The following is a 27858-nucleotide window of genomic DNA, read 5'->3' on the forward strand; positions in this document are numbered from 1 at the left end:
CCATAATGAGTTACACACACCAGCCCCATTAACATGACCATGTCCATAATGACAGTTACACACACACACCAGCCCCATTAACATGACCATGTCCATAATGACAGTTACACACACCAGCCCCATTAACATGACCATGTCCATAATGACAGTTACACACACACACCAGCTCCATTAACATAACCATGTCCATAATGACAGTTACACACACCAGCCCCATTAACATGACCATGTCCATAATGAGTTACACACACCAGGCCCATTAACATGACCATGTCCATAATGACAGTTACACACACACACCAGCCCCATTAACATGACCATGTCTATAATGACAGTTACACACACCAGCCCCATTAACATGACCATGTCCATAATGACAGTTACACAGAAAAAGTGTGTTCAAAAGACACCCAGCAGAGTTTAAACATTTAAGTTATTATATTTTATTACAAAAGTACAGTCAGCAATTCTTCATCCACAACAGGTGTGTGTGTTAGAAGTCATCCTGGTTGCTCCGTGCGTCTCGTAGGTGTGTGAGTGATGCCAGGACCTTCTCTGTCGGTCTCCTCCCTAGCTGCTTCCCCCCTCTGGTCCTTACACTCACCGTGCCACTCACACACTCCTTCTCACCTACCACTGGACACACACACACAGAAATAAACAATTATTGAATCAATATGTTTATAAGCTGTGTCAGTTTATTTTGAATCTACAGTAATCTAATCCATGTTCACCCACACACTCTTACCAAATATGTAGTTGTACTGGGCCAGCTGTGCAGAGCGGATCTTCTTATTTAAGGTGGCACCATGGTCATCATCCGCGTCAGCCATGAAGCCAGCCTCGCGGAACTGTCGGACCACCTTAACAAGAGCAAAACACACATCACTCACAGTGGTGGTAGAGGAGACAGGAACCAGGCTACGGTAGAATACCAGTAAGGACGGCACCTTTTAAAATCCACCATGAGGGCCGAGACACTGGTGGCTGTATTACCTGTCTATGTATCATCATGACAGACCCCAGATCAGCAGTGTTGATAGATTCTCCTCCCCTGGGGCTACATGCGCATTACATACAGGAGGATGTATTGACAGAAACAGGAGCCGTGTCCTGATGAAGGCCTCAGAAACATTACATGTCTATATTCCATGTTATCTCCCGTGTCTGGTCTTACCTGCTGCTGGCTCATTAATCATGTGGCAGATGGAACTTGTAGAATATATTGATATGTGAGTAGTGGCATGTACGTACCTACCTTTGTTTCATTGTTGGTTCCCATGTGTTAAATAAATGAAAACCTGATCAAAATTAACCTCAAATCAAGTCCTTTTCAGAGTCATGAACCGTGTATGGGTACAGTGTTGGATTAGCCTTCGACCTCTGGAGTCATTGAGGGGTACAGCTTTTGATGTGTGCTGAGTCATGTTGTGTTTGGTCGCGTGTGTGAGTGTATGGGGGGGAGGGGGGGGTTGATTTCAGCCTGCAGTACAAGGGACATGTGTATAATGTGTCTCAGAGCAGGAGTGCTGATCTAGGACCAGGTTCTTCCTTTTCATTTAATCTTAAGAATTGAGATCCAAAATGCAAAACTGACCCTAAATCAGCACTTCTACTCTGAGACACTTGATACATATGGCCCCAGATCTGATATTATGAGTCCTGACCTGTTGTGCATACGACTCACTACCTCCCCCTACAGGAATAATCATGACCTGCGCTGGAGACAACCACAGAGGCCTGAAAGAGACCGAAAGGAAAGAGAAACTGAGTGAGTAAGAGAAATGTGGGTAACCAAAGCGGTATCATTTTAGATTAATCAAATCACAGACATAGAAACAGACACACTTCTCACCATTTCCCTGAAAAATTCTCAGCCAATATAGCGATCATGCGTTCCAGTGATCCCAGAACAGCTCTGTGGACCATCACTGGTCTGTGGGTCTCTCCATCCCCCCTGAGAGCGAGAGAAAGGGTGAAAGAGAGCAAGGGAGAGAGAGGGTGAGGGAAGTGAGAAAGATGTGATGAGAAAGGGGTAGGGGAGAGGAGATCACTTCAGTCTTAAAGCTACAATAACAAAGTGGACACCACATCTCTGTTTTGGTAAAAAGCTGATGAGCCTGGAGAAATGTAACCACTGTGAAATTCAGAGCTATGGATGCAAGGACTGACCATCCATGATATCAACATGTGTTTAACCTTGTTATGAGGCTATAGAGTGTTTATTTATGTTGTTTACAAACATTGTCCAGTGTCTGTTCTTTTGCCCAGTCTGAGATAAGGCTTTTTCTTTGCAACTCTGCCTAGAAAGCAACCATCCCAGAGTCTCCTCTTCACTGCTGAAGTTGAGACTGGTGTTTTTCAGGTACTATTTAATGAAACTATCAGTTGAGGACTTGTGAGGCGTCTGTTTCTTAAACTAGACACTAATGTACTTGCCCTTTTGTGCCGGGACCTCCCACTCCTCTTTCTATTCTGGTTAGGGCCAGTTTGTGCTGTTCTGTGAAGAGAGTATAGTACACAGCGTTGTACAAGATCTTCAGTTTCTCACATGGAACAGTCTTCATTTCTCAGAACATGAATAGACTGATGAGTTTTAAGAAGAAAGTTCTTTGTTTCTGGCCATAATCGAACCCACAAATGCTGATAATCCAGATACTCAACTAGTCTAAAGAAGGCCAGTTTTATTGTTTCTTTAAATCTGCACAACAGTTTTCAGCTGTTCTAACATACTTGCAAAAGGATTTTCTAATGATCAATTAGCTAATCCAAGTTTATCATTTGAAAAGGCTAACACAACATGCCATTGGAACACAGGAGGGATGGTTGCTGATAATGGGCCTCTGTACACCTATGTAGACATTCCATTATTTATTTTTTAAATCAGCCGTTTCCAACTGCAATAGTCATTTACAACATTAGCTATCTCTACACCCGATTTCTGATCAATTTGTTGTTATTTTATGGACAAACTTATTTTGTCTTAGAAATATCTTTGTTTTTGTAATTGACCTCAAACTTTTGAACGGTAGTGTGTGTATATGTATGTACAGTTGAAGTCAGAAGTTTACATCCACCTTAGCCAAATACATTTAAACTCATTTTTCACAATTCCTGACATTTAATCCTAGTAAAAATTCCCTGTCTTAGGTCAGTTAGGATGACCACTTTATTTTAAGAGAATGTGAAATGTCAGAATAATAGTAGAGAGAATAATTTATTTCAGCTTTTATTTCTTTCACCACATTCCCAGTGGGTCAGAAGTTTACATACACTCAATTAGTAGTTGGTAGCATTGCCTTTAAATTGAACTTGGGTCAAACGTTTTGGGTAGCCTTCCACAAGCTTCCCACAATAAGTTGGGTGAATTTTGGCCCTTTCCTCCTGACAGAGCTGGTGTAGGCCTCCTTGCAGGTTTGTAGGCCTCCTTGCTCGCACATGCTTTTTCAGTTCTGCCCACAGATTTTCTATAGAATTTAGGTCAGGGCTTTGTGATGGCCACTCCAATGCCTTGACTTTGTTGTCATTAAGCCATTTTGCCACAACGTTGGAAGTATGCTTGGGGTCATTGTCCATTTGGAAGACTAATTTGCGACCAAGCTTTAACTTCCTGACTGATGTCTTGAGATGTTGCTTCAATATATCCGCATAATTTGCCATCCTCATGTTGCCATCTATATTGTGAAGTGCACCAGTCCCTCCTGCAGCAAAGTACCCCCACAACATGATGCTGCCATCCCCGTGCTTCACGGGTTGGGATGGTGATCTTCGGCTTGCAAGCCTCCCCCTTATTCTTCCAAACGTAATGGATGGTCATTATGGCCAAGCAGTTCTATTTTTGTTTTATCAGACCAGAGGACATTTCTCCAAAAAGTACGACATTTGTCCCCATGTGCAGTTGCAAACCCTAGTCTGGCTTTTTTATGGCGGTTTTGGAGCAGTGGCTTCTTCCTTGCTGAGCGGCCTTTCAGGTTGTCGATATAGGACTCATTTTACTGTGGATATAAACACTTTGTACCCGTTTCCTCCAGCATCTTCACAAGGTCCTTTGCTGTTGTTCTGGGATTGATTGGCACTTTTTGCACCAAAGTACGTTCATCTCTAGGAGACAGAACTCGCCTCCTTCCTGAGCAGTATGACGGCTGCGTGGTCTCATGGTGTTTATACTTGCGTATGTACAGATGAACGTGGTACCTTCAGGCATTTGGAAATTGCTCCCAAGGATAAATCAGACTTGTGGAGGTAAAAAAAAAAACAACAACATTGAGTTCTTAGCTGATTTCAATTGATTTTCCCATGATGTCAAGTAATGAGGCACTGAGTTTGAAGGTGGGCCTTGAAATATATCCACAGGTGCACCTCCAATTGACTCAAATGATTTCAATCAGAAGCTTCTAAAGCCATGCCATCATTTTCTGGAACTTTTCAAGCTGTTTAAAGGCACAGTCAACTTAATGTATGTAAACTTCTGTCCCAATGGATACAGTGAATTATAAGTGAAATAATCTATCTGTAAACAATTGTTGGAAAAATGACTTGTGTCGTGCACAAAGTAGATGTCTTAACCGACATGCCAGAACTATAGTTTGTTAAACAACTTCTTAGGGCTGCAATCCCGTTAACGGGATTGATATGACAACAGCCAGTGAAAGTGCAGGGCGCCAAATTCAAACAGAAATCTCAGAATTACAATTCCTCAAACATACATGAATGTATCTTATACCATTTTAAAAAAGCTAATTTTGTTGTTAATCCCACCAGTGTCCGATTTCAAATAGGCTTTACAGCGAAAGCACCACAAATGATTATGTTAGGTCACCGCCAAGTCACAGAAAAATTCAGCCATTTTTCCAGCCAAAGAGAGGAGTCACAAAAATATAAAATTAATCACTAACCTTTGATGATCTTCATCAGATGACTCATAGGACTTCATGTTACACAATACATGTTTTTTTCGATAAAGTGCATATTTATATATTTTTCAAACTCAGTATACATTGGCGCGTTACATTCACTTGTTCCAAAAATATCCGGTGATATTGCAGAGAGCCACATCATTTTATAGAAATACTCATTATAAATGTCGATGAAAATACAATTGTTAGACATGGAAATATAGATACACTTCTCCTTAATGCAACTGGAGTCAGATTTTTTTCTAACTTTACGGAAAAAGCAAACCATGCAATATTCTGAGTACAGCTTTCAGACAACAAAGCCGCCAAAAAGATATCCGCCATATTGGGTAGTCAACATTAGTCATAAATAGCATTATAAATATTCACTTTCCTTTGATGATCTTCATCAGAATGCACTCCCAGGAATCCCAGTTCCACATTAAATGTTTGATTTAGTTCGATAATGTCCATCATTTATGTCCAAAGAGCTACTTTGTTAGCACGTTTGGTAAACAAATCCAAAGTCATGAAGCGCGTTCCCTAGTTGCAGACGAAATGTCAAAAAGTTCAGTTACTGTCCGTAGATACATGTCAAACGATGTATGGAATCAATCTTTAGGATGTTAACATAAAACTTCAATAATATTCCAACTGGATAATTCCTATGTCTGTAGAAAAGCAATGGAACGAGAGCTAACTCTCTCGTGACCGCGCCTCAGAGCCTTTGGCAATCTGCCAGACACCTGGCTCAAACAGCCCTTATGAGCCCCCACTTCACAGTAGAATCCTTACACAAGTTTCTAAAGACGGTTGACATCTAGTGGAAGCCTTAGGAAGTGCAACATAACCAATATCCCACTGTGTATTCAATAGGGGCTGGGTTGAAAATCGACCAACCTCAGATTTCCCACTTCCGGTTTGGATTTCTTCTCAGGTTTTTGCCTGCCATAAGAGTTCTGTTATACTCACAGACATCATTCCATGGATTTTTGTTTTAGATTCTGTCTCTCACAGTTGAAGTGTACCTAAGATAAAGATTATAGACCTCTACATGCTTTGTAAGTAGGAAAACCTGCAAAATGGGCAGTGTATCAAATACTTGTTCTCCCCACTGTACGTAGAATCACTCAGCAAAAAAAGAAATGTCCTCTCACTGTCAACTGTGTTTATTTCCAGTAAACTTAACATGTGTACAGTGCCTTGCGAAAGTATTCGGCCCCCTTGAACTTTGCGACCTTTTGCCACATTTCAGGCTTCAAACATAAAGATATAAAACTGTATTTTTTTGTGAAGAATCAACAACAAGTGGGACACAATCATGAAGTGGAACGACATTTATTGGATATTTCAAACTTTTTTAACAAATCAAAAACTGAAAAATTGGGCGTGCAAAATTATTCAGCCCCTTTACTTTCAGTGCAGCAAACTCTCTCCAGAAGTTCAGTGAGGATCTCTGAATGATCCAATGTTGACCTAAATGACTAATGATGATAAATACAATCCACCTGTGTGTAATCAAGTCTCCGTATAAATGCACCTGCACTGTGATAGTCTCAGAGGTCCGTTAAAAGCGCAGAGAGCATCATGAAGAACAAGGAACACACCAGGCAGGTCCGAGATACTGTGAAGAAGTTTAAAGCCGGATTTGGATACAAAAAGATTTCCCAAGCTTTAAACATCCCAAGGAGCACTGTGCAAGCGATAATATTGAAATGGAAGGAGTATCAGACCACTGCAAATCTACCAAGACCTGGCCGTCCCTCTAAACTTTCAGCTCATACAAGGAGAAGACTGATCGGAGATGCAGCCAAGAGGCCCATGATCACTCTGGATGAACTGCAGAGATCTACAGCTGAGGTGGGAGACTCTGTCCATAGGACATCAATCAGTCGTATATTGCACAAATCTGGCCTTTATGGAAGAGTGGCAAGAAGAAAGCCATTTCTTAAAGATATCCATAAAAAGTGTTGTTTAAAGTTTGCCACAAGCCATCTGGGAGACACACCAAACATGTGGAAGAAGGTGCTCTGGTCAGATGAAACCAAAATTGAACTTTTTGGCAAAAATGCAAAACGTTATGTTTGGCGTAAAAGCAACACAGCTCATCACCCTGAACACACCATCCTCAAACATGGTGGTGGCAGCATCATGGTTTGGGCCTGCTTTTCTTCAGCAGGGACAGGGAAGATGGTTAAAATTGATGGGAAGATGGATGGAGCCAAATACAGGACCATTCTGGAAGAAAACCTGATGGATTCTGCAAAAGACCTGAGACCGGGACGGAGATTTGTCTTCCAACAAGACAATGATCCAAAACAAAGCAAAATCTACAATGGAATGGTTCAAAAATAAACATATCCAGGTGTTAGAATGGCCAAGTCAAAGTCCAGACCTGAATCCAATCGAGAATCTGTGGAAAGAACTGAAAACTGCTGTTCACAAATGCTCTCCATCCAACCTCACTGAGCTCGAGCTGTTTTGCAAGGAGGAATGGGAAAAAATGTCAGTCTCTCGATGTGCAAAACTGATAGAGACATACCCCAAGCGACTTACAGCTGTAATCGCAGCAAAAGGTGGCGCTACAAAGTATTAACTTAAGGGGGCTGAATAATTTTGCACGCCCAATTTTTCAGTTTTTGATTTGTTAAAAAAAGTTTGAAATATCCAATAAATGTCGTTCCACTTCATGATTGTGTCCCTCTTGTTGTTGATTCTTCACAAAAAAATACAGTTTTATATCTTTATGTTGAAGCCTGAAATGTGGCAAAAGGTCGCAAAGTTCAAGGGGGCCAAATACTTTCGCAAGGCACTGTACATATTTGTATGAACATAACAAGATTCAACAACTGAGACAAACTGAACAAGTTCCACAGACATGTCAGTAACATAAATGGAATAGTGTGTCCCTGAACAAAGGGGGGGTCAAAATCAAAAGTTAGTCAGTATCTGATGTGGCCACCAGCTGCATTAAGTACTGCAGTGCATCTCCACCTCATGGACTGTACCAGATTTGCCAGTTCTTGCTGTGAGATGTTACCCCACTCCTACACCAAGGCACCTGCAAGTTACCGGACATTTCTGGGGGGAATGGCCCTAGACGCGAATCCGACCATCACCCCTGGTGAGACAAAACCGCAAGTCGTCAATGAAGAGCACTTTTTGCCAGTCCTGTCTGGTCCAGCAACGGTGGGTTTGTGCCCAAAGGCGATGTTGTTGCCGGTGATGTCTGTTGAGGACCTGCCTCAGTCCAGCCTCTCTCAGCCTATTGCGGACAGTCTGAGCACTGCTGGAGGGATTGTGCGTTCTTGGTGTAACTCGGGCAGTTGTTGTTGCCATCCTGTACCTGCCCCGCAGGTGTGATGTTCGGATGTACCGATCCTGTGCAGGTGTTGTTACACGTGGTCTGCCACCGCAAGGACTAACAGCTGTCCGTCCTGTCTCCCTGTAGCACTGTCTTAGGCGTCTCACAGTACGGACATTGCAATTTATTGCCCTGGCCACATCTGGAGTCCTGCCTCCTTGCAGCATGCCTAAGGCACATTCACGCAGATGAGCAGGGACCCTGGGCAGCTTTCTTTTGGGGTTTTTCAGAATCAGTGGCAAGGCCTCTTTAGTGTGCTAAGTTTTCATAACTGTGACCTTAATTGCTTACATCCTGTAAGCTGTTAGTGTCTTAATGACCGTTCCACAGGTGCATGTTCATAAATTGTTTATGGTTCATTTAAAAAGCATGGGAAACAGTGTTTAACCTCTCTGAACCACCCATACCGGATCAGAGTTTGAATTCGACAACATACGGTGTTTGCCACAAATAGTCATATTAAACATTCCTGAAAATACAAGTGTCTCACATGCTTCAAAAGCCTAGAATCTTGCTAATCCAACTGCGTTGTCCGATTTAAAAAATAATTTACTGCGAAAGAATACTATGCGATTATCTGAGCACAGACCCCGATATCAAACTACTTGTTCAGCCACCACTTGCGTAACAAAATCACAGATCGCATTGAAATAAATTGTTTACCTTTGAAGATCTTGCTCTGTTTGCAATCCCAAGGCTCATTGTCACACAATGAATGGTCTTTTGTTCGGTTAAATCCATTTTTTATAGCCTAACACAAAACATTTTGTGAATGCTTATCTTGTTGAATTTCGTGTCATTCAATTTGACGAAACATCCGACGTAAATACACAGACTCTACCTGACTTTATCCAGTCATGTTTGGTTTCCTTGCAATCTGTTTGTAACACAACCAAACTTGATGGGTCATTTTGCGGGACGTATAGACCAGAAAAAAAACGATTGGAAGACAACAAGTGACGAGCTCATTGTGCACCAATTATATGACCACTGTCTCGTTGATTGACTGTATTTTAACCCAATGACCACTGATCGTCTTGAAATCTAGCTGGGTAAATAGCCAAATGAGCTGAGGTAAGCGGCAATATGCAATGGTTGTGTGTTGGAAGACCAACCCATGTCGTAAACTCCAGCGTAAAGAGAGTCATTCGCTCTTGAAGTTTTATTCCGGAAGGAGCTACGCATTTTACGCACAGCGTTGTTTTGGTAAACGAGCAGATTCAGCTGTTTATATATCAATCAGTATGGCGACTAAGTCAGGGAAAGCTAAATCTAAGTCTAGATATAGAGATGTACACACCATTTTAAAAGAAATTGATCGGAAAAGTGAGACAGAGATTGTTGTAGGACGATTAATTTAGCGATTCCCAAGTGGAGGAATATTTTTTGAACGGAGAGGACACCGTTGTAGCCACTGTGTATAATCTGTAACGTGCCGGCAGAAAAGGAACAATGTCACCGTTTGGACTGGTAAGTACTTCTCATGCTAATGCCGTTGCTTGAAATTAATAATATAAAATATTATTTGTGAAATGAAATAGCCTATTTGAGGCTGTTGAGGGGAGGGCAGGCCCACAACAATGGCCAAAGTGAAATGGAAACAGTAGATACAGCTGGTCTGTTGTAATATAATAAAGACAGTAGATGTAGCAGGTCTATAATAATATATTCAACCTTACGTTCCCTGTACTCATATATATCTGTTTATTATACCTCAGCAGCACAATATTGTGTAGAGCTTTGGCAAAGTGAGTGATGTTATATCCTTCCTGTTTGGCCCTGTCCGGGGTTCTCATCGGATGGGGCCACAGTGTCCCCTGACCCCTCCTGTGTCAGGCTCCAGTATTTATAATAATTCAGTGGGTGCGGTTTATATTCAGGTGCGCTTAATAGTCCAGAAATTACGGTATGCGTCGGGGGCTAGAGTCAGTTTGTTATACCTGGAGTACTTATTCTGTCTTATCCGGTGTCCTGTGTGAATTTAAGTATGCTCTCTCTAATTCTCTCTTTCTCTCTCTGAGGAGCTGAGCCCTAGGACCATGCCTCAGGACTACCTGGCATGATGACTCCTTGCTGTCCCCAGTCCACCTGGCCTTGCTGCTGTTCCAGTTTCAACTGTTCTGCCTGTGGCTATGGAACCCTAAACTGTTCATATTTACTTTAGAGGTGCTGTCCTGTTGCATCCTCTACAACTACTGTGATTATTATTATTTGACCCTGCTGGTCATCTATGAACGTTTGAAAATCTCAGCCATGTTCTGTTATAATCTCCACCCGGCACAGCCAGAAGAGGACTGGCCAGCCCTCATAGCCTGGTTCCTCTCTAGGTTTTGGCCTTTCTAGGGAGTTTTTTCTAGGCACCGTGCTTCTACACCTGCATTGCTTGCTGTTTTGGATTTTAGGCTGGGTTTCTGAGATATTAGCTGATGTATGAAGGGCTATATAAATACATTTGATTTGATAGAGGACTGAGGGTCTTCCAAATATTGAAAGTGTGTAAATAGTTACCCATGTTATATTGTAAATGTATATATTTTTTTCCCATTTTGGCATTTTGTATATAGTTATTTGTTTCAAAATGTTTACCTTCACCAATTTGGCCACTTGGGTACATTTGGGCTATTTGTGTGGGACACCTGGGTGACTTCATGATAAATGTCATGTAGCACACTCATTTTTGGAAGTTATCATTCTGAAACTTTGCACAAATACTGTTGCCCTCTTATATTTTCCACTGAAATTGTCCCCATCATCCTATCTGAATGTTTGTTTTGTCTTGTTCATTTTAAAGATGATACAACAATTAAAAGAAAAAACGTATAGTTTTTTTCATTGTGTTATATTCTCCTACATTCAATTCACATTTACACATACTTCAGAATGTTTTCTTTCAAATGGTACCAAGAATATGCATATCCTTGCTTCTGGGCCAGAGCTACAGGCAGGGGGGTAGCTGTAAGAGGTTTAAATTAAACCCTTTACAATGAAGATCTGTGAAGTTATTCTGATTTTTACTAATTATCTTTGACAGACAGGGTCCTGAAAAAGGGATGTTTCTTTTTTGCTGAGATATAAATTAATTTTATATATATAATTTATATAAGTCCAAAAATGGATGCAACAACTTAGGATTCTAGCTTTAAATTCCCTCAGTTTAATAATGTTGTCAGCCATGTGCAACCCAATTAAATCTACCATTAGTTAGATAAGAGCAGAAGCTGCATCAGGGAACATCCCAGAACACACAGGTTGAACTGACATAGATGAGTGACTCACCCCACATACTGCAGGTCAAATCTGATTGGTAGCTGGAAGTCCAATTGGATGGTGGCACACTGGTGCTGTCGACCAATGGCGTCCTTGATCTGGATGTCAATCTAAGACAACAGGAAGATGTGGGAGTGTGTGAGTGTAAATAACATGGCTCTGTTCAGGGCGGGTTGCAGCGTTACACAACGTTCAGACAGAAGGGTCTTGTGTAACTGACCTTCGGCCCGTAGAACGCTCCATCTCCTGGGTTGAACTGCCAGCGCTCTCCAAACTGCTGCAGACTCCTCTCCAACTGCTGCTCAGAGAGAAAGAGAGAGGTAGAGAGAGAGGAGAGTGAGGGGGGGGGACAAGAGGGAGGTGAGTGAAAGAGGGAAAGAAAGTGGGAAAGAGAAATGGAAAGAAAGGATCTAATTTCTTCATTGAGCTTCTCCTCTCTGTGTTGATTTCCTGAGCTTTACTCCACAGAGGAAGAGGCAGGGAGCATAAACAGCAGCCACAGAACAGACAGGGTTTTGAGTTCGTCACATCCACATGGCCATTATCAACACTGATTGGATACAGTGGGGCAAAAAAGTATTTTGTCAGCCACCAATTGTGCAAGTTCTCCCACTTAAAAAGATGAGGCCTGTAATTTTTCATCATAGGTACACTTCAACTATGACAGACAAAATGAGGAAAAAAAAAATCCAGGAAATCCCATTGTAGGATTTTTTATGGATTTATTTGCAAATTATGGTGGAAAATAAGTATTTACAAAAGTTTCTCAATACTTTGTTATATACCCTTTTTTGGCAATGACAGAGGTCAAAAATTTTCTGTAAGTCTTCACAAGGTTTTCACACACTGTTGCTGGTATTTTGGCCCATTCCTCCACGCAGATCTCCTCTAGAGCAGTGATGTTTTGGGGCTGGGCAACACAAACTTTCAACTCCCACCAAAGATTTTCTATGGGGTTGAGATCTGGAGACTGGCTAGGTCACTCCAGGACCTTGAAATGCTTCTTACGAAGCCACTCCTTCGTTGCCCGGGTGGTGTGTTAGGGATCATTGTCATGCTGAAAGACCCAGCCACGTTTCATCTTCAATGCCCTTGCTGATGGAAGGAGGTTTTCACTCAAAATCTCACGATACATGGCCCCATTCATTCTTTCCTTTACACGGATCAGTCGTCCTGGTCCCTTTGCAGAAAAACAGCCCCAAAGCATGATGTTTCCACCCCCATGCTTCACAGTAGGTATGGTGTTCTTTGGATGCAACTCAGCATTCTTTGTCCTCCAAACACGACGAGTTGAGTTTTTACCAAAAAGTTATATTTTGGTTTCATCTGACCATATGTCATTCTCCCAATCTTCTTCTGGATCATCCAAATGCTCTCTAGCAAACTTCAGACGGGCCTGGACATGTACTGGCTTAAGCAGGGGGACACGTCTGGCACTGCAGGATTTGAGTCCCTGGCGGCGTAGTGTGATACTGATGGTAGGCTTTGTTACTTTGGTCCCAGCTCTCTGCAGGTCATTCACTAGGTCCCCCCGTGTGGTTCTGGGATTTTTGCCCACTGTTCTTGTGATCATTTTGACCCCACGGGTGAGATCTTGCGTGGAGCCCCAGATTGAGGGAGATTATCATTGGTCGTGTATGTCTTCCATTTCCTAATAATCGCTCCCACAGTTGATTTCTTCAAACCAAGCTGCTTACCTATTGCAGATTCAGTCTTCCCAGCCTGGTGCAGGTCTACAACTTTGTTTCTGGTGTCCTTTGACATCTCTTTGGTCTTGGCCATAGTGGAGTTTGGAGTGTGACTGTTTGAGGTTGTGGACAGGTGTCTTTTATACTGATAAAAAGTTCAAACAGGTGCCATTAATACAGGTAATGAGTGGAGGACAGAGGAGCCTCTTAAAGAAGAAGTTACAGGTCTGTGAGAGCCAGAAATCTTGCTTGTTTGTAGGTGACCAAATACTTATTTTCCACCATAATTTGCAAATAAATTCAATAAAAAAATCCTACAATGTGATTTTCTGGATTTATTTTTCTCATTTTGTCCGTCATAGTTGAAGTGTACCTATGATGAAAATTACAGGCCTCTCACCTTAAGTGGGAGAACTTGCACAATTGGTGGCTGACTAAATACTTTTTTGCCCCACTGTAAGTGTCCGTCACTATGATTACAATAGAGGCTATGTGCTGGGATTTATAGACATCACTTGTGGGACAGTAAACACACATTTACACAGCTGGCTCTGTGCATGTACATCTGTTTGTATGTTGTGTTTGTGTGTGTGGTGTGGTGTGTGTACCTGCTCAGCATGGTCCCACAGTGCAGGCTCCCCCAGGCAGGGTGTAGGTCGGGTGGAGAGGAGACAGTGGAAGGAGAATCCAAAAACTCGATACACACTCCTCACAAAGTCCAAACACGCTATGATCTCCTCCTCCAACTGACAGAGAGAGTGTGTGTGGGGGGGTGGGGGTGCAGGAAGGGATTGGGGGGCAGGAGTACAGAGTGATGGAGACAGAATAGAGAATGTAAATGCAATATTGTAAAAGACAATATAAATAAACAGATGTGAAACTGGAGAGTCCAGGGCTTTTGGGGTTAAGGGTTAACTTAGAGATGAGTGAGGAGGAACAGTTGATTTATTAACTGTTCCTGTGATTGGATTAGCCAAAGTGGAAAACAAACCTCACAATATCATGTGAATCAGTGTGTGTATATGCACAAGTGTGTGTGTGTGTGTGGTTTAATGGGATAAGGGAATCATTGGGGGAGTCAGGGATACAATCACACTTTCTCCCACTGTCTGCTGTCCTAGGAATTCCAGGGTGGAAAATGTGAGACAAATATCCCAAAAGGTTCAAATGACAGGAATTGTGTGTGTGTACCTGCTCAGGAGTGCAGAAGATGTGTGCGTCGTCCTGGCAGAACCTGCGGACCCGGGTGAGACCACCCAGAGCGCCGGACAGCTCGTTCCGATGCAGTGCCCCAAAATCGGCCCAACGCAACGGGAGCTCCCTCCATGACCTTACACGCTGCTCAAACATCAGACTGGAACAGAGAGAGCTGTTATTGAGAAGTCCTGAACAGTGTGTGGGGCAGAGTGAGACAGAATGTAGGGGTGTGTGTGTTCTCACCAGTGTGCTGGACAGTTCATGGGTTTGAGTGCATAGGTGTGTGTGTCACCGGTCACAGTAAACATGTTTTCACTGTAGTGTTCCCAGTGACCCGAACGCTCCCACAGTGCAGTGCTGTATAGAGTAGGGGTCACAACCTCATGGAAGCCACGCCTCCTGTACTCAGTCTTGGGGGGGGGTGGAGAGAAAGGGAGGAACAGAGATGTAACAACTTAATTATTACAGACATATTTATTCTCTGTGCGTGTGTCATCCAGGGTTATTTGGAAAACAGACAGTCACAGTGTAGTAATTGCAGTGATTTCCTGACTACAACAGGAGTGTCCTGAGGTTACCGTCAGGGTAAAGATGTCTGAATGAGCGGCTGTGTGTGTGCACACGGAAGCGTACTTCACCGATTGTTGTGGCCATTCTATTCTAAAATCATAAAAAATACCAGGGGGTGTTAACCTGTCTAGGACACACGTTCTGTTAACGGAACCCTCCCCCCAACATTCCGCTGAAAAGTGGCGCAGGATATAAAAAATATTTTTTAGAAATATTTAACTTTCATACATTAACAAGTCCAGTACAGCAAATGAAAGATAAACATCTTGTTAATCTACCCATCATGTCCCATTTTTAAAATGTTTTACAGCGAAAATACAACATATTTATGTTATATCACCACCAAATCCAAAAAAACAGACATTTTTCCCAGCCAAAGATAGTCACAAACGCAGAATTATAGATTTGTTTGTGTCTCCAGTCATGGAACGCATGCGATATCAACAGAGAATTGCGCAACCAGGAAATGGCATTCTGCCAGGCCAGTGACTCATTCCTCAGTCAAAATTCCCACTAGAGGCTTCATTCCACATTCTACTGAATGCTGATATCTAGTGGAAGGTGTAGGAAGTGCGAACAGATCCATATCTTGTTTGGATGTGAATAGGCGATGACTTCAAATTCGACCAGCCTTCAGAATTTCCAGTTCCTGTTTGGAAGATTGCCTGCCCTATGAGTTCTGTTATACTCACAGACATAATTCAAACAGTTTTAGAAACTTCCGAGTGTTTTCTAGCCAATAGTAATAATATGCATATATAAGCATCTAGGACAGAGTAGGATGCAGTTCACTATGGGCACGCAATTCATCCAAAGTGAAAATGCTGCCCCCTATTCCTAATAAATTCACTCTGGATTTCCAGAGTGTGCTCATAGAGCGCTCTGGGCATTCATAAATTCAGAGTGTTGTCAGATTCTCCATTCGTAAATTCAGAGTGCTCCGCTCTAGGAGCTTTCAGAGCACACACTGGACGCCCTGACCGAGGAGTAGGGTTGATCGAGCGTTCTGACCTCACAACGGCAGTTGTGTCACCCAACTGGCTAATCACCCAACTGGCTAAAGTTGGCTAACTTGCTAGCTACTTCCAGACACAAATGAGAGAACACCTCACTGACCATTTTACTCACCCTAGCAGAGCTGGTTAGGCTGTCTGCATGTTATCCAGAGTGTTGGTGACTAACTGTGCTGCTTGCAACAATTACGTTTATTTGACGACGTTTACTGACACCGGTCATATTCAAATGGGGGTTGCGCGTTCGTTAATTAATCAGTTATTCTGCACTCTGGCACACTCAGACGAGAGTAGATCGCCAGAGTGAATTAACTAATGCACCCGAAGTCAACCAAAGCAAAGTTGGTAGAATGTTTGAATTTGGAACGTTTGGCTGATAAGAGTAACAGTGTTGATTTGAAAGTTGTTCTATTTCCTTGCCATGGTCATTCTATTCATAAGAATACTTACATTTGAATATGATGATCTCACAATTGAAAAAAGCAACGTTAGAATGTTTGATTGATAGGCACCCATGTTGATATGGAACTGTTTTGGTGGTATCAACACCAAGACTAGACGAGGGACTTGTTTCTGCCAGAGCCATATATGAAGATATTTCTGCCAGGCGTTAGAACAGCTGACATGCTAGCAACTTATTCTTGACATGATGGTGATGTAACAGTACGAGTGTCTCTGACAGTTCCCTATGAAATGACCCGCTGTCAACAAACAAAACAGTGCAGCGAATTTAAAATACATTTTTACTGATTAGCATTTGGGATAATGTGTATTCAAGTCGGTATTGTGTTTGTGTCAACAAATTGGATCTTCATCGGTTTTGAAAACTATCAGAATTAAACAGCATAATGTGGAAGTGTCAATTATCACGTAGCAACGGCTATAGAGGAGAGTGGTGCTCTCGGAACGTTCAGACAGAGACCGCATTGGCCCAACTCTCTAGATACTGTTTCACTCTGGTTTCTGCCATCTTAGATTATCAAGTTTTCAAAAATGAGCTTCTACATCCAACGATTTCACCAGTCTGTAACATGGATGGCACCGAGACGTCAGTATCTTCCTGCAAGACCTTCCAATCCCATCATCAATGGTACGAATCATGGTGTATTCTCTCGAAGATTTGGTTCATTGGTGTACTTCTCAACATTCCTTGGTTAGCATGCATTTGGGTACATATAGAACTGGTTTTGTGTGAATTTAGGTCTGGTCCTGACCGAGTTTCTCAGAGATCTTGCAGTGTGAGTGGCACTGGAAGCCCCTAAACATGGCCAGCTGCTGGCATCACAACCAGCACCTGCCTGAGCAGGAGAAATTACATCTGTTTCACAAGCACATGGAGCTGAAGCACAAGGTGGAGTTTTACAGGAGATTTAGGAGGGGGTTTTACGAGCAGCGTGTGAGCTCAGGGCCCAGTTCTGGATTTGGCCTGTCAGAAAGTGTTAAATGCATAGAAATAGAATGAATAGAACTGGACTCCTAATTCAAGTTTATGGTTTGACTATTCTATTTCTATGCATTTAACACTATCCCATAGATGAAATACAGACTGGGACCAGGAGACCAGTGGCATTTTTCTGATGGAGAAACTACAAGCCATTCCAGAGGAGTTGGAGTTGGCTGCAGAGATAGGCTTCCTGTGAATATCTGATCTATTTTGTAGAAGCAGTAGCTAGTAAGATAGGATTGGTAAATATAGTACATTTGTGTGTAAGTTAGTCTATTTTATATCAATAAAAATAAATAATATTTCAAGCACAACAATTGTGATGTGTCTGTGTGTGCGCATTTTACCTTGATAAAGTCAGCGAGTGTGTTGTAGATGTGAGCTCCTTTAGGCAGGAAGAAGCAGCTTCCAGGACTGACGTCATTAAAGAAGAACAGCTCCTGGTCCTGGAGGCAAAACACACCTCAACCATGTCAGTATACGCTCCATTTGAGACACCGTCACACTTGCCTCTCAGTTAGCCAAGATGCTAAGCTAGCCTGCTAAAATAGGTTAGTTTGTTAGCAATAGTTTCTACACTACTCCGCTAGCTACAGTAGCTCTGCCATGCCAATGACAACCTGTCTCCGGTTGTTTATATATCTATGCTTATTGGGCCTAGATCTTTTTTCTTCCCACTCCTCGTCCACCTCACCTTGCCGATGCGTCTGTGGTCCCTCTTCCGTGTCTCCTCCTGTTCCCTCTCCCACTCCTCCCTCTCCCTCTCTCCTGGGAAGGCCACACCCATCACACGCATCACGCCTGACGTGCCAACAGGATTGGTCAACGTTACGGGAGACACCTGAACAGAAAGAGGGGGGACAGACAAGACAGAGTGAGACAGAGAAAGAGAGAGAGTAGCAGAAAAGAGAAATATACTGAACCAAAATATAAAAGGCAACATGTAAAGTGTTGGTCCCATGTTTCATGAGCTGAAATAAAATATACCATAACTGTTCTATATGCACAAAAAGCTTATTTCTCTCCATTTTTGTGAACAAATTTGTTTACATCCCTGTTAGTGAGCATTTCTCCTTTGCCAAGATAATCTATCCACCTGACAGGTGTGGCATATCAAGAAGCTGATTAAACAGAATAATCATTACACCGGTGCACCTTGTGCTGTGGTCAATAAAAGGCCACTCTAAAATGTGCGTTGTGTCGCACAACACAATGCCACAGATGTCTCAGGTTTTATAGGGTGTGTGCAATTGACATGCTGACTGCAGGAATGTCCACCAGAGCTGTGGCCAGAAAATGTCATGTTAATATCTCTACCATAAGCTGTCGTTTAAGAGAATTTGGCAGTAAGTCCAACCAGTCTCACAACCGTAGACCACATGTATGGTGTCAGGAGGGCGAGTGGTTTGCTAATGTCAATGTTGTGAACAGAGTGCCCCATGGTGGCGGTGGGGTTATGGTATGGGCAGGCATAAGCTACGGATGGACAATTAACACAACTGCAATTTATTGATGGCAATTTTAATGCACCGCGATACCGTGACGAGATCAACTCTATGCGAAGGAGATGTGTCGCACTGCATGAGGCAAATGGTAGTTTAAGGCATCTGTGACCAACAGATGCATATCTGTATTCCCAGTCATGTGAAAACCATAGATTAGGGTCTGATGGTTTTATTTCAATTGAATGATTTCCTTATATGAACTGTAACTCAGTAAAAACTTAGAAATTGTTGCGTTTATATTTTTGTTCAGTATATATAGTAAAAATAAAGAAAACCCCTTGAATGAGTAGGTGTCCAATATATATAGCCCCAGTCAAGAGTTGACACACCTACTCATTCAAGGGTTTTTCTTTATTAGTACTATTGTCTACATTGAATAATAATAGTGAATACATCACAACAATGAAATAACAAATGGAATCATGTACTAACCAAAATAAAGTGTTAAACAAATCAAAATATATTCTAGATTTTAGATTCTTCAAATTAGCCACCCTTTGCCTTGATGACAGCTTTGCACATACTTGGCATTCTCTCAACCAGCTTCAACAGTCTTGAAGGAGTTCCCACAAATGCTGAGCACTTGTTGGCTGCTTTTCCTTCGATCTTTGGTCCAACTCATCCCAAACCATCTCAATTGGGTTGAGGTCGGGTGATTGTGAAGGCCAGGTCATCTGATGCAGCACTCCATCACTCTCCTTCTTGGTTAAATAGCCCTTACACAGCCATGCTGGTTAAGTGTGCCTTGAATTCTAAATAAATCACAGACACTATCACCAGCAAAGCACTCCCACATCATCACACCTCCTCCTTCATGCATCAAGGTGGGAACCACACATGCAGAGATCATCCGTTTACCTACTCTGCGTCTCAAAGACACGGCGGTTGGAACCAAAAATCTCAAATTTGAACTCATTAGACCGAAGGACAGATTTCCACCAGTCTCTTGTCCATTGCTCGTGTTTCTTGGCATTTTTTCACAAAGCATTTATTTGGGCTGCAATCTAATGTGCAATTAACTCTAATGAACTTATCCTCTGCAGCAGAGGTAACTCTGGGTCTTCCTTTCCTTTGGCGGTCCTCATGAGAGCCAGTTTAATCATAGAGCTTGATGTTTTTTGCGACTACACTAATTAAAATGCATTCCAGGTGACTACCTCATGAAGCTGGTTGAGATAATGCCAAGAGTGTGCAAAGCTGCTACTTTGAAGAATCTCAAACATAGAATATATTTGGATTTGTTTAACACTTTTTTGGTAAATGTGTCATTTCATAGTTTTGATGTCTTCACTATTATTCTACAATGTAGAAAATAGTAAAAATAAAGAAAAACACTTGAATGAGTATGTGTTCTAAAACGTTTGACCGGTAGGTAGTGAGTGATAGATATATCTATCTATCCCAACCATCTTTGTTCCATTTTGGAACCACTGCTCTACAGACAATGGGCAGGGGCTGCGTTTCCCCTTGGGACAATACAGATTGACAGGATTTCACTTGGTGGGGCTGGAAACTGGTCACTTGACAATCACAACATCCTGTGGCTATTGCTCTCCCAGCGTGGAAAGTGGAAATTCCATTCTTACCAGTACAATACCAGTATGGCAATTCCACTTTGAAAGCAAACAGTAGTGCTGAGCGATTAACCGAAATGTTGGTTTTTAGATCAACTAATTGACCAACGTCAGTTCAATAATTGAATTTGATTTAGTTCATTATTTTTTCTGGGAGCTCGATGCGCAGTTTCTCTAGAGATAAACCAGATCATCAAACCGAAACTGAACAGACCTCAAGCACTAATTGCTCAGCACCAGCAAATAGGCCATTGTTGGCATCACGGGCTACCAAGCTACAGTTCTAATGGTTCTAGGAAAAAAACAAGCAGCGGTTTGTTTCACTTGTCTTCCGTGTGACATGTTGTTCTGACTTGTTAGTCTCCAGTTAGGCTCCAGTAAATCGTTTAACTGGCTAGTGACTGTCATTTACCAGTAAGGAATTTCCAGTGTGACCTGTGCAGTCCCAGTACACATTAGTATCAGGAAGAGGTCAGAGTTAATGGCTATATTGCATGGTAATGTCACAGCCCATGTTATGAGTTAAACAGTAACCAGGTTTCCATCCAACATTTTTATGCGAGTAAAGTACATGTTGGATAAAAAAAATAAAATAATGACAAGCTGGATGAAAACAGCAAAGCTTACAAATGTAGACAAAACATGCTAGACAAGGTGAGATCTTTTTGTGTGTAAAATTAAAATGGCGGTGGAAATGCTTTTATGCAAACATATTTATATAAATAACCATCATATCGAAGTAAACTTGGAGTCACGCGATGACAAGTCTGTGTGGACCTCCCACTACAACACGTCAGGAAAGCATGCAGTTTATTAAGAGTACAGATGAAATAAGTTATTATGAACTTCAGGGTGGTGAAAAGGCAAGGTGGTGAGCTTGATGCTCCTTTCCAAATACAAATACAGTATCAAGGGTATGATGCTTGGCTGCCTTTTGACAAATAAAAATAATCTCGCTCTTTTGTCCATAATAATCTCATCATGTAGGCTATACCCACACTCTGTGCCAGCTGTTGGCTACAGCACACATGTAGGCTATACCCACACTATGTGCCAGCTGTTGGCTACAGCACACATGTAGGCTATACCCACACTATGTGCCAGCTGTTGGCTACAGCACACATGTAGGCTATACCCACACTATGTGCCAGCTGTTGGCTACAGCACACATGTAGGCTATACCCACACTATGTGCCAGCTGTTGGCTACAGCACACATGTAGGCTATACCCACACTATGTGCCAGCTGTTGGCTACAGCACACATGTAGGCTATACCCACACTATGTGCCAGCTGTTGGGTACAGCACACATGTAGGCTATACCCACACTATGTGCCAGCTGTTGGCTACAGCACACATGCCCGGACCAGAGTGAGAACATTCGCTACATAACTCAACATGGTTTGTGACAAAACCATCAGTAGAGATGAAAATGCGATGGAAACCCATTTTACTGTTGTTTTACTGTTGTTTTTTTAATTCAATTTTTACATCCAGTGTAGTTTAGATGTCATGAGAAGAAGACAATAACAATATATTCCTCACTGAACTGATATACAGACAGGAAGGCAGGTTGACACACACACAAACCTGCAGCATCTTGAAGACCTTGAGGAGACCAGTGTTAGGGAGGAGAGGACCATTGCAGACTCCTATGCTGTCTCCACACCTGGAATAGGATATCATCCTAGTGTACAGTCATTTTTCCTTAAAAACAGACCATGACTGTAGCATTACCATGTGGTGTGTGTGTTGTATCAGGCTGTGAGTTGTTGAGCAACAAACCTGTAGACTGTGACAGTAGGACCACTCATCTGTTCTTCAATCAACTGGAGTCTCAGAGCATTGTCCTAGATGACAGAACAAAGTCAGTTAGTACACATACACACTAGTGTATCACGGCCACACCCCTTGAATTACAGACATTCCTAGATGACCATTACAGAGGTTAAAGACAACACATGTAAACAGTCAATTCCACAAGCTGCTACAGGTGGGAGCAAAGCAACACACCTACATTCTAGAATACTGTGGGCCATAACCGTAATGCCATCAAATGTCTCATTCTGTACCAACTTCATACTATCCCTGCGTCATTACACCGACTAACCAAACACTCTATGCCAAATACATTTAGTGCAGGCAAGGTCCAAAATAGTACTGGTATTGAGCCAAATGCCTGTTTCCAACCACAATGGCTATGTCCTAAATGGCACGCTATTCCCTATATAGGGAACTACATAAGAAATAGGATGCCATTTCAGATGCAGCCAATGACAGACAAACAGAGCCAATGACCTCTGACCTGGAAGAGCTCTGTAACTTCCTGCCTGTTCAGCTCCAGTCTGGAGAGAGGAAGCTTCTGGCCAGCGGCCTCCTTACATCTCTCCTCTAGCTCAGATAGGGACAGGGCACTGGGAGAGAGACCAGGGGTAAGTACTGTTTCTCTGTGTATACAGTGCATTCGGAAAGTATTCTAACCACAACTTTTTACGTTACAGCCTTATTCTAAAATTGATTCAATAGCCCCCCCAATCTATACACACTTTCCCATAATGACAAAGCAGAAACAGGTTTAGACATTTTAGCAAATGTATAAAAAAAAAAAAAAAACTATCCCATTTACATGATAGCTCCTCCCAGGAGCTCTGTTAGAGAACAAATGCATCCTTCCCTCCCTCCCTCCCTCCAAGCAGCTTTTCTGTCTTAAAGGGGTGCCAAAAGATGAGGGGATGGTTAGTGGGGTAAAATGTAATGACTAAGTTGCTTTGGATAAAAGCATCTGCAAAATGGCAAATATTATATTACATTACATTACAAAGAGAGGGAAATGTCTTGCCTGTTCTCCAGGAGGTGGTCACAGTAGAGACCGGACTCTGACACGCCCTCTCTGCACACTTCCACCCCAAACACCCTCTCTAACACCCACCCCACAACACACGCTCCTGTCCTCCACACCGCCTGGGGGAGAAAGGGAGAAAATGAAAGAGATGAGCGAGAGGGGATAAGATAGAGAAGAGGTCAACCTCTGCCTCTGACTGCTCTACATGTAACATATTCTATTGGGTTAGATGAATGAGAATGTCCTTATTAAGTACCTGTTTGCCCTCTGTGGTGTTGAAGCCTAGCAGCTGTAGTTCACAGTCAGCCTCCAGGGGGCGAAGCAGCTCCCACAGCTCTCCATTCACCCTGCAGACCAGAGCACCTTTCACACTGCAGACATGGAGTGTTGGAGGGTTAGAGACAATGTCAATATGTTTGCTTACACCTATCCAATTTCACCAAATTCCAATCTGAAAGCAAAGAGATAAGACACATAGGTGTCCCAGGGACTGAGAAAGGCCTGTAGGACTCTGCAGGGAGTTATTCAGGCTGCATTTAGACAGGCAGCCCAATTCTGATATTTTTTGACCAATCAGATCAGCTCTGAAAACAACCTGATCTGATGAATCAAAAGACCAATTAGTGGGAAAAATAAGAGAATTGGGCTGCCTGTCTAAACACGGCACATGTTCTGAGGGATAAACTGTGCTTGAATTGGACAGAAGCTCAATGGAGCAGAGTACCAGCACCTCAACATTTCTACTGCTTGAGTTCCTGCACCTTTTATAGAATATTAGTTCAAAAGTATTTCAGTGTTCCTTTACCTAAATATAAAACAGTACCGGCACTCAAAATAAGTATCAGCACCTATTGAATTCCAAGTCAAGCACTGGGGATAACCCTTCCCTGACTTTTAGGATTCTGAATAATGCATTATAAAAACACACACACAATGTCTGAGAGGCTAACCATGAGTTCTGAGCGATGATTGAGGGCGTGGTCACGCCTGTGGTGCCATTCACCGTCCTGCCATCAGCCAATCGGACGCTGAAGGCCTGTTTCGTGGCGCCGCTTGTGCTCTGCTGTCCCTGCCTCTCTCTGAGAGACTCAAAGACCCGCACGCGCTCAGACAAAGCAGGGGATGCCTGTATCTAAAAGGCAGGGGGGAAGAAATTAGGAAAGAAGAGAGCACAGGGTCAATATGAACAACAACAATACAAACAACAGGGATCATACTATTACCATGTAATCGTTTTAAATCAAATATTTGCACAATATGGCATTCATAAAAAACGTATGGTATTATGATCATACATACATTAGTAGTTGCATATTTCAAAGACAGAGAGAAAGGACCCAATAATAAGCTTAATTGAGAACTGTCCCTTCCCACCAAACACTCCTAAAAAAAATGTATAACCTTGTGGTCACACAGACACGAATGACATGACAGTTTACAGCGCAGTCTTGTTTGGCCGTCAGAACACTCTCAGGGCTATTCATAGATCCATCCAATGGTTTGTCAGAGGACACGCCCACACATGTATCTGAGCGGTCATAGGACAATGATTTGGAGAAGGCTGGCTACACAACCCAATGATACTGTACTCCGCAGGCCAGTACAGCTACATTTCATAACAGAAAACGGTTTAATAAGGTTGCACACCTTGCTAAAGTGCCTCTGACAGTGAAGCACTGCCCGAACTGACGGCCGACAGACGGGAAACCGTAACATCACGGTCAAGAGCATCCTTAATCCACCGGTTTCACCGAAAACTTTCCACAATCATAACATTTCACACTCGTTGTCCCTTACACTGCAAGCGGCCATAATACCGGAAGAATGAAGTAGATGGTGAAGAAAAGTGATTGGCCAGCAAGGGAAGAGGGCGGAAACTTGACGTTGGCAAGTGCGCGCACGTTGGTGAGCGTCAACAATGAAAGCGCGCTCACCGTTCATTTATACACCTCAGTGGCGCCCACTAATCAGTACTTAACATTCGGATATATCACTTTCAGGTACACGAGACTAACTTCACAGCATTAATCTAAAACCAACTATCCATGAAAATGACCTGAATCCATTTAACATAGGTATGCTCAATTCCTACATTTGGTCAAATTACGCCCAAGATCAAGAGTGGAGCGTTCAAGAAACTCATCCCAATATGAGGAGATCACTGCATCTGTGCAGCGCCTGAAGGGAATTGATCAACGGTGAGGCAACCGGGTTGGTCCCTGTGAGAGCCAGCAAGTAACACACATCCCCATTCATTGATTGGCCGCATGAAGAGAGAGGAACAGCAGAGAATATTGCAGCTCAGAGCACCGTTATTAGGCTATTACACGCGCATAGCTCAAAAGTACTCGCCTCTGACGTGGGGCAGAAATTAGGCTACTTTCAACAGACTTCTAGAAGGAATAGTATGAATAGCCTCGTTTACATTGTTTTAATAAATAAAGTAGAATATAAAAGTAGCATATAACTAGGATTAGTTTGAGAAGCCTTGCCACTGGCATCTCAATTCGTACAGTCAAGAAACCAGTAACGAGCGCATGGTGATATGATCAATAGGGTTTCGTTATTTCTTTCCACATAAGGTATGGTTCAAAGCTGATATTGGTTGTAGACGTCTTTGTGTATAATAGTTAAGACATAACTTGGTCATTTTATTTTACCGATATACACGTAAATATGGTTTCATTTATTCTACATAAATGTAAATAACTTCAAAAGAGTTACATAGTGTTGATGTACTAACAAACGTCAATATGATTTTAGAGAAAAGGGGGATTTGCAAGTGACGCAGACTGGCTCGTATAAGAAAAAATATTAAAAGAACGCTTGGGGGCGCCAGAGTAAATTAACTGGGGATTTAGGACCACCTGTAAAGTGTCACTGAAAATACACTGAAATGGGTAGGTCCCTGGGTAGAATGCCCTAGTGGGACCTTGGACCTTCTCCTCAAATACATTTGAGGAGGGTGAGGAGATAGGACACAAGGAATCACAAAAATACAAATTGAGTTAAAGCCCTAGAAATCAGGTTGCCCTAAAATTCACAGGTTACCCCAAATACTGATTCCAAAATCTCATTAGGGGTAAAACTCCAAAATGATATTAGATCAGTGTCTATGGGCAATGTCCTCATTGCCTACTACCTGAAATATGGACCATTATGAAGCACAATTAAATACTTGTTCACCGTCAATATCTCATACATACAATATCTCATACTGTGAACCCCACCACCACACAGATATGAGACGTGTGTTCTCTCATAAGGTGAAACCTATTTATGTTTGTATGAAGAGCATCTCAATGGCTCTCATTGCATCCTTTCCTTCATCTACACTGATCTGAATGAAGAAAACCGCTGAAATAAATACTTTTAGCACACTTGCCCCACATTGCTTCCACCTATCCGGTCTTCTCAGAACAGTATATGAAGGTGATGAGAGGAAGCCACTGAGATGTGGTAATATTACAATATGATCTCAACTGCCTTTCATTAAATGGGATAGGGGTAATACATTTAAAGTACTGTGCAGTGACTGCACTGAATATTGGGTGGGTGGGTTACAGGCTTCAATGCTTTCAACGCCAGACCGTCAAGGTGCGTCATACATGCAGTGGACTGGCTTGGGAGGAACTATGGATGTGACAGCAAAGACATGTGGACTAGAGCTCTGTGCAGGGAAGTGAACTACACAACCAAGAAAATCAGTGTTAATCAAAAAGGTTAAATGCAGATGGGTATGGTAGATGCTGTTGGATGGAATCACGTGTGTGTGTGTGTGTGTGTGCATAGAAAACAATAAAATGGTAACCCACTTCTGGGTTAGGATCTTCAGACTCAATATAACTAAACTCACAATGGGTGTAATAGCATGGCAGTGACTACCTCACTCAACCAGAGGAGGCTGGTGAAGGGAGGATAACTCATAATAATGGATGGAATGATATAAAAACACATGGAAAACCAGGTGTTTGATACCACTCAATTTATTCCATTCCAGCCATTACTATGAGCCCGTCCTCCCCATCTGAAGTGCCACCAGCCACCACTGGTCTTAACCGATATGGTGCAGTACTGTCTTCATGTCAGTGCTCTGTGGCCCGTTCCGGTCACCAAATCAACCCCTAGTCTCTACTACGCACTTCACGTATATGAAAGGATTGGATAGGTGCAATACGGTAATAGCTGCACCTTGCCTCTGATTGGCTTACACCTATGTAATCCTCCCAGATCGACAAATGCCTAAAAGGTAAGGCCAAGGGGTTGATTATGAATTGAATATTCATAAATGCAGAGGCTGTCTTTAAAACAAAAACACATGCAGTAAGACTCCATGGAATGTGGTTTAAACTGTAAAGTCTTCATATGAAGTAAATGCCTGGCTGTATGTCTAAATTGTGACAGTCATAGGTAAACATAGTAAATCCCTGAACTACAGGACGGCTCAGTGGTAGAGAGAGGAGAGCAGTAGCATCGGAAAGGATTGGACACTCAAAAGA

At 42.4% G+C, this 27858-nt stretch overlaps 1 protein-coding gene across 1 annotated transcript; it reads right to left on the reverse strand.

The window, feature by feature from the left end:
* Positions 1-419: 419 nt before the first annotated feature.
* LOC110520816 (threonine--tRNA ligase 1, cytoplasmic) lies at positions 420-25203 on the reverse strand. The gene is made up of 18 exons (XM_036968149.1): positions 25007-25203; positions 24310-24491; positions 23616-23730; positions 23357-23478; positions 22823-22931; positions 22303-22367; positions 22108-22186; positions 18133-18279; positions 17786-17884; positions 14655-14821; positions 14406-14568; positions 13823-13960; positions 11747-11824; positions 11536-11636; positions 1856-1957; positions 1668-1740; positions 749-863; positions 420-636 (listed from the first exon to the last, which is right to left on the reverse strand). Exons 1-18 carry the CDS (start codon positions 25088-25090, stop codon positions 494-496), a joined length of 2082 nt encoding a protein of 693 aa, XP_036824044.1. The 5' UTR covers positions 25091-25203; the 3' UTR covers positions 420-493.
* Positions 25204-27858: the final 2655 nt, after the last annotated feature.

The sequence above is a fragment of the Oncorhynchus mykiss genome, chromosome 3 (genome assembly GCF_013265735.2).
Source record: "Oncorhynchus mykiss isolate Arlee chromosome 3, USDA_OmykA_1.1, whole genome shotgun sequence".
NCBI lineage: Eukaryota > Metazoa > Chordata > Actinopteri > Salmoniformes > Salmonidae > Oncorhynchus > Oncorhynchus mykiss.

Excerpts from the sequence above, each read along its gene's own strand:
- LOC110520816 (XM_036968149.1), bottom strand. The coding sequence starts at position 25,090 with ATGCTCTTGACCGTGATGTTACGGTTTCCCGTCTGTCGGCCGTCAGTT. Across the intron at positions 24,492-25,006 it reads GTCAGAGGCACTTTAGCAAG|ATACAGGCATCCCCTGCTTT; the intron begins GTGTGCAACCTT and ends CCTGCCTTTTAG. Across the intron at positions 13,961-14,405 it reads TCTTCTGCACTCCTGAGCAG|TTGGAGGAGGAGATCATAGC; the intron begins GTACACACACAC and ends TCTCTCTGTCAG.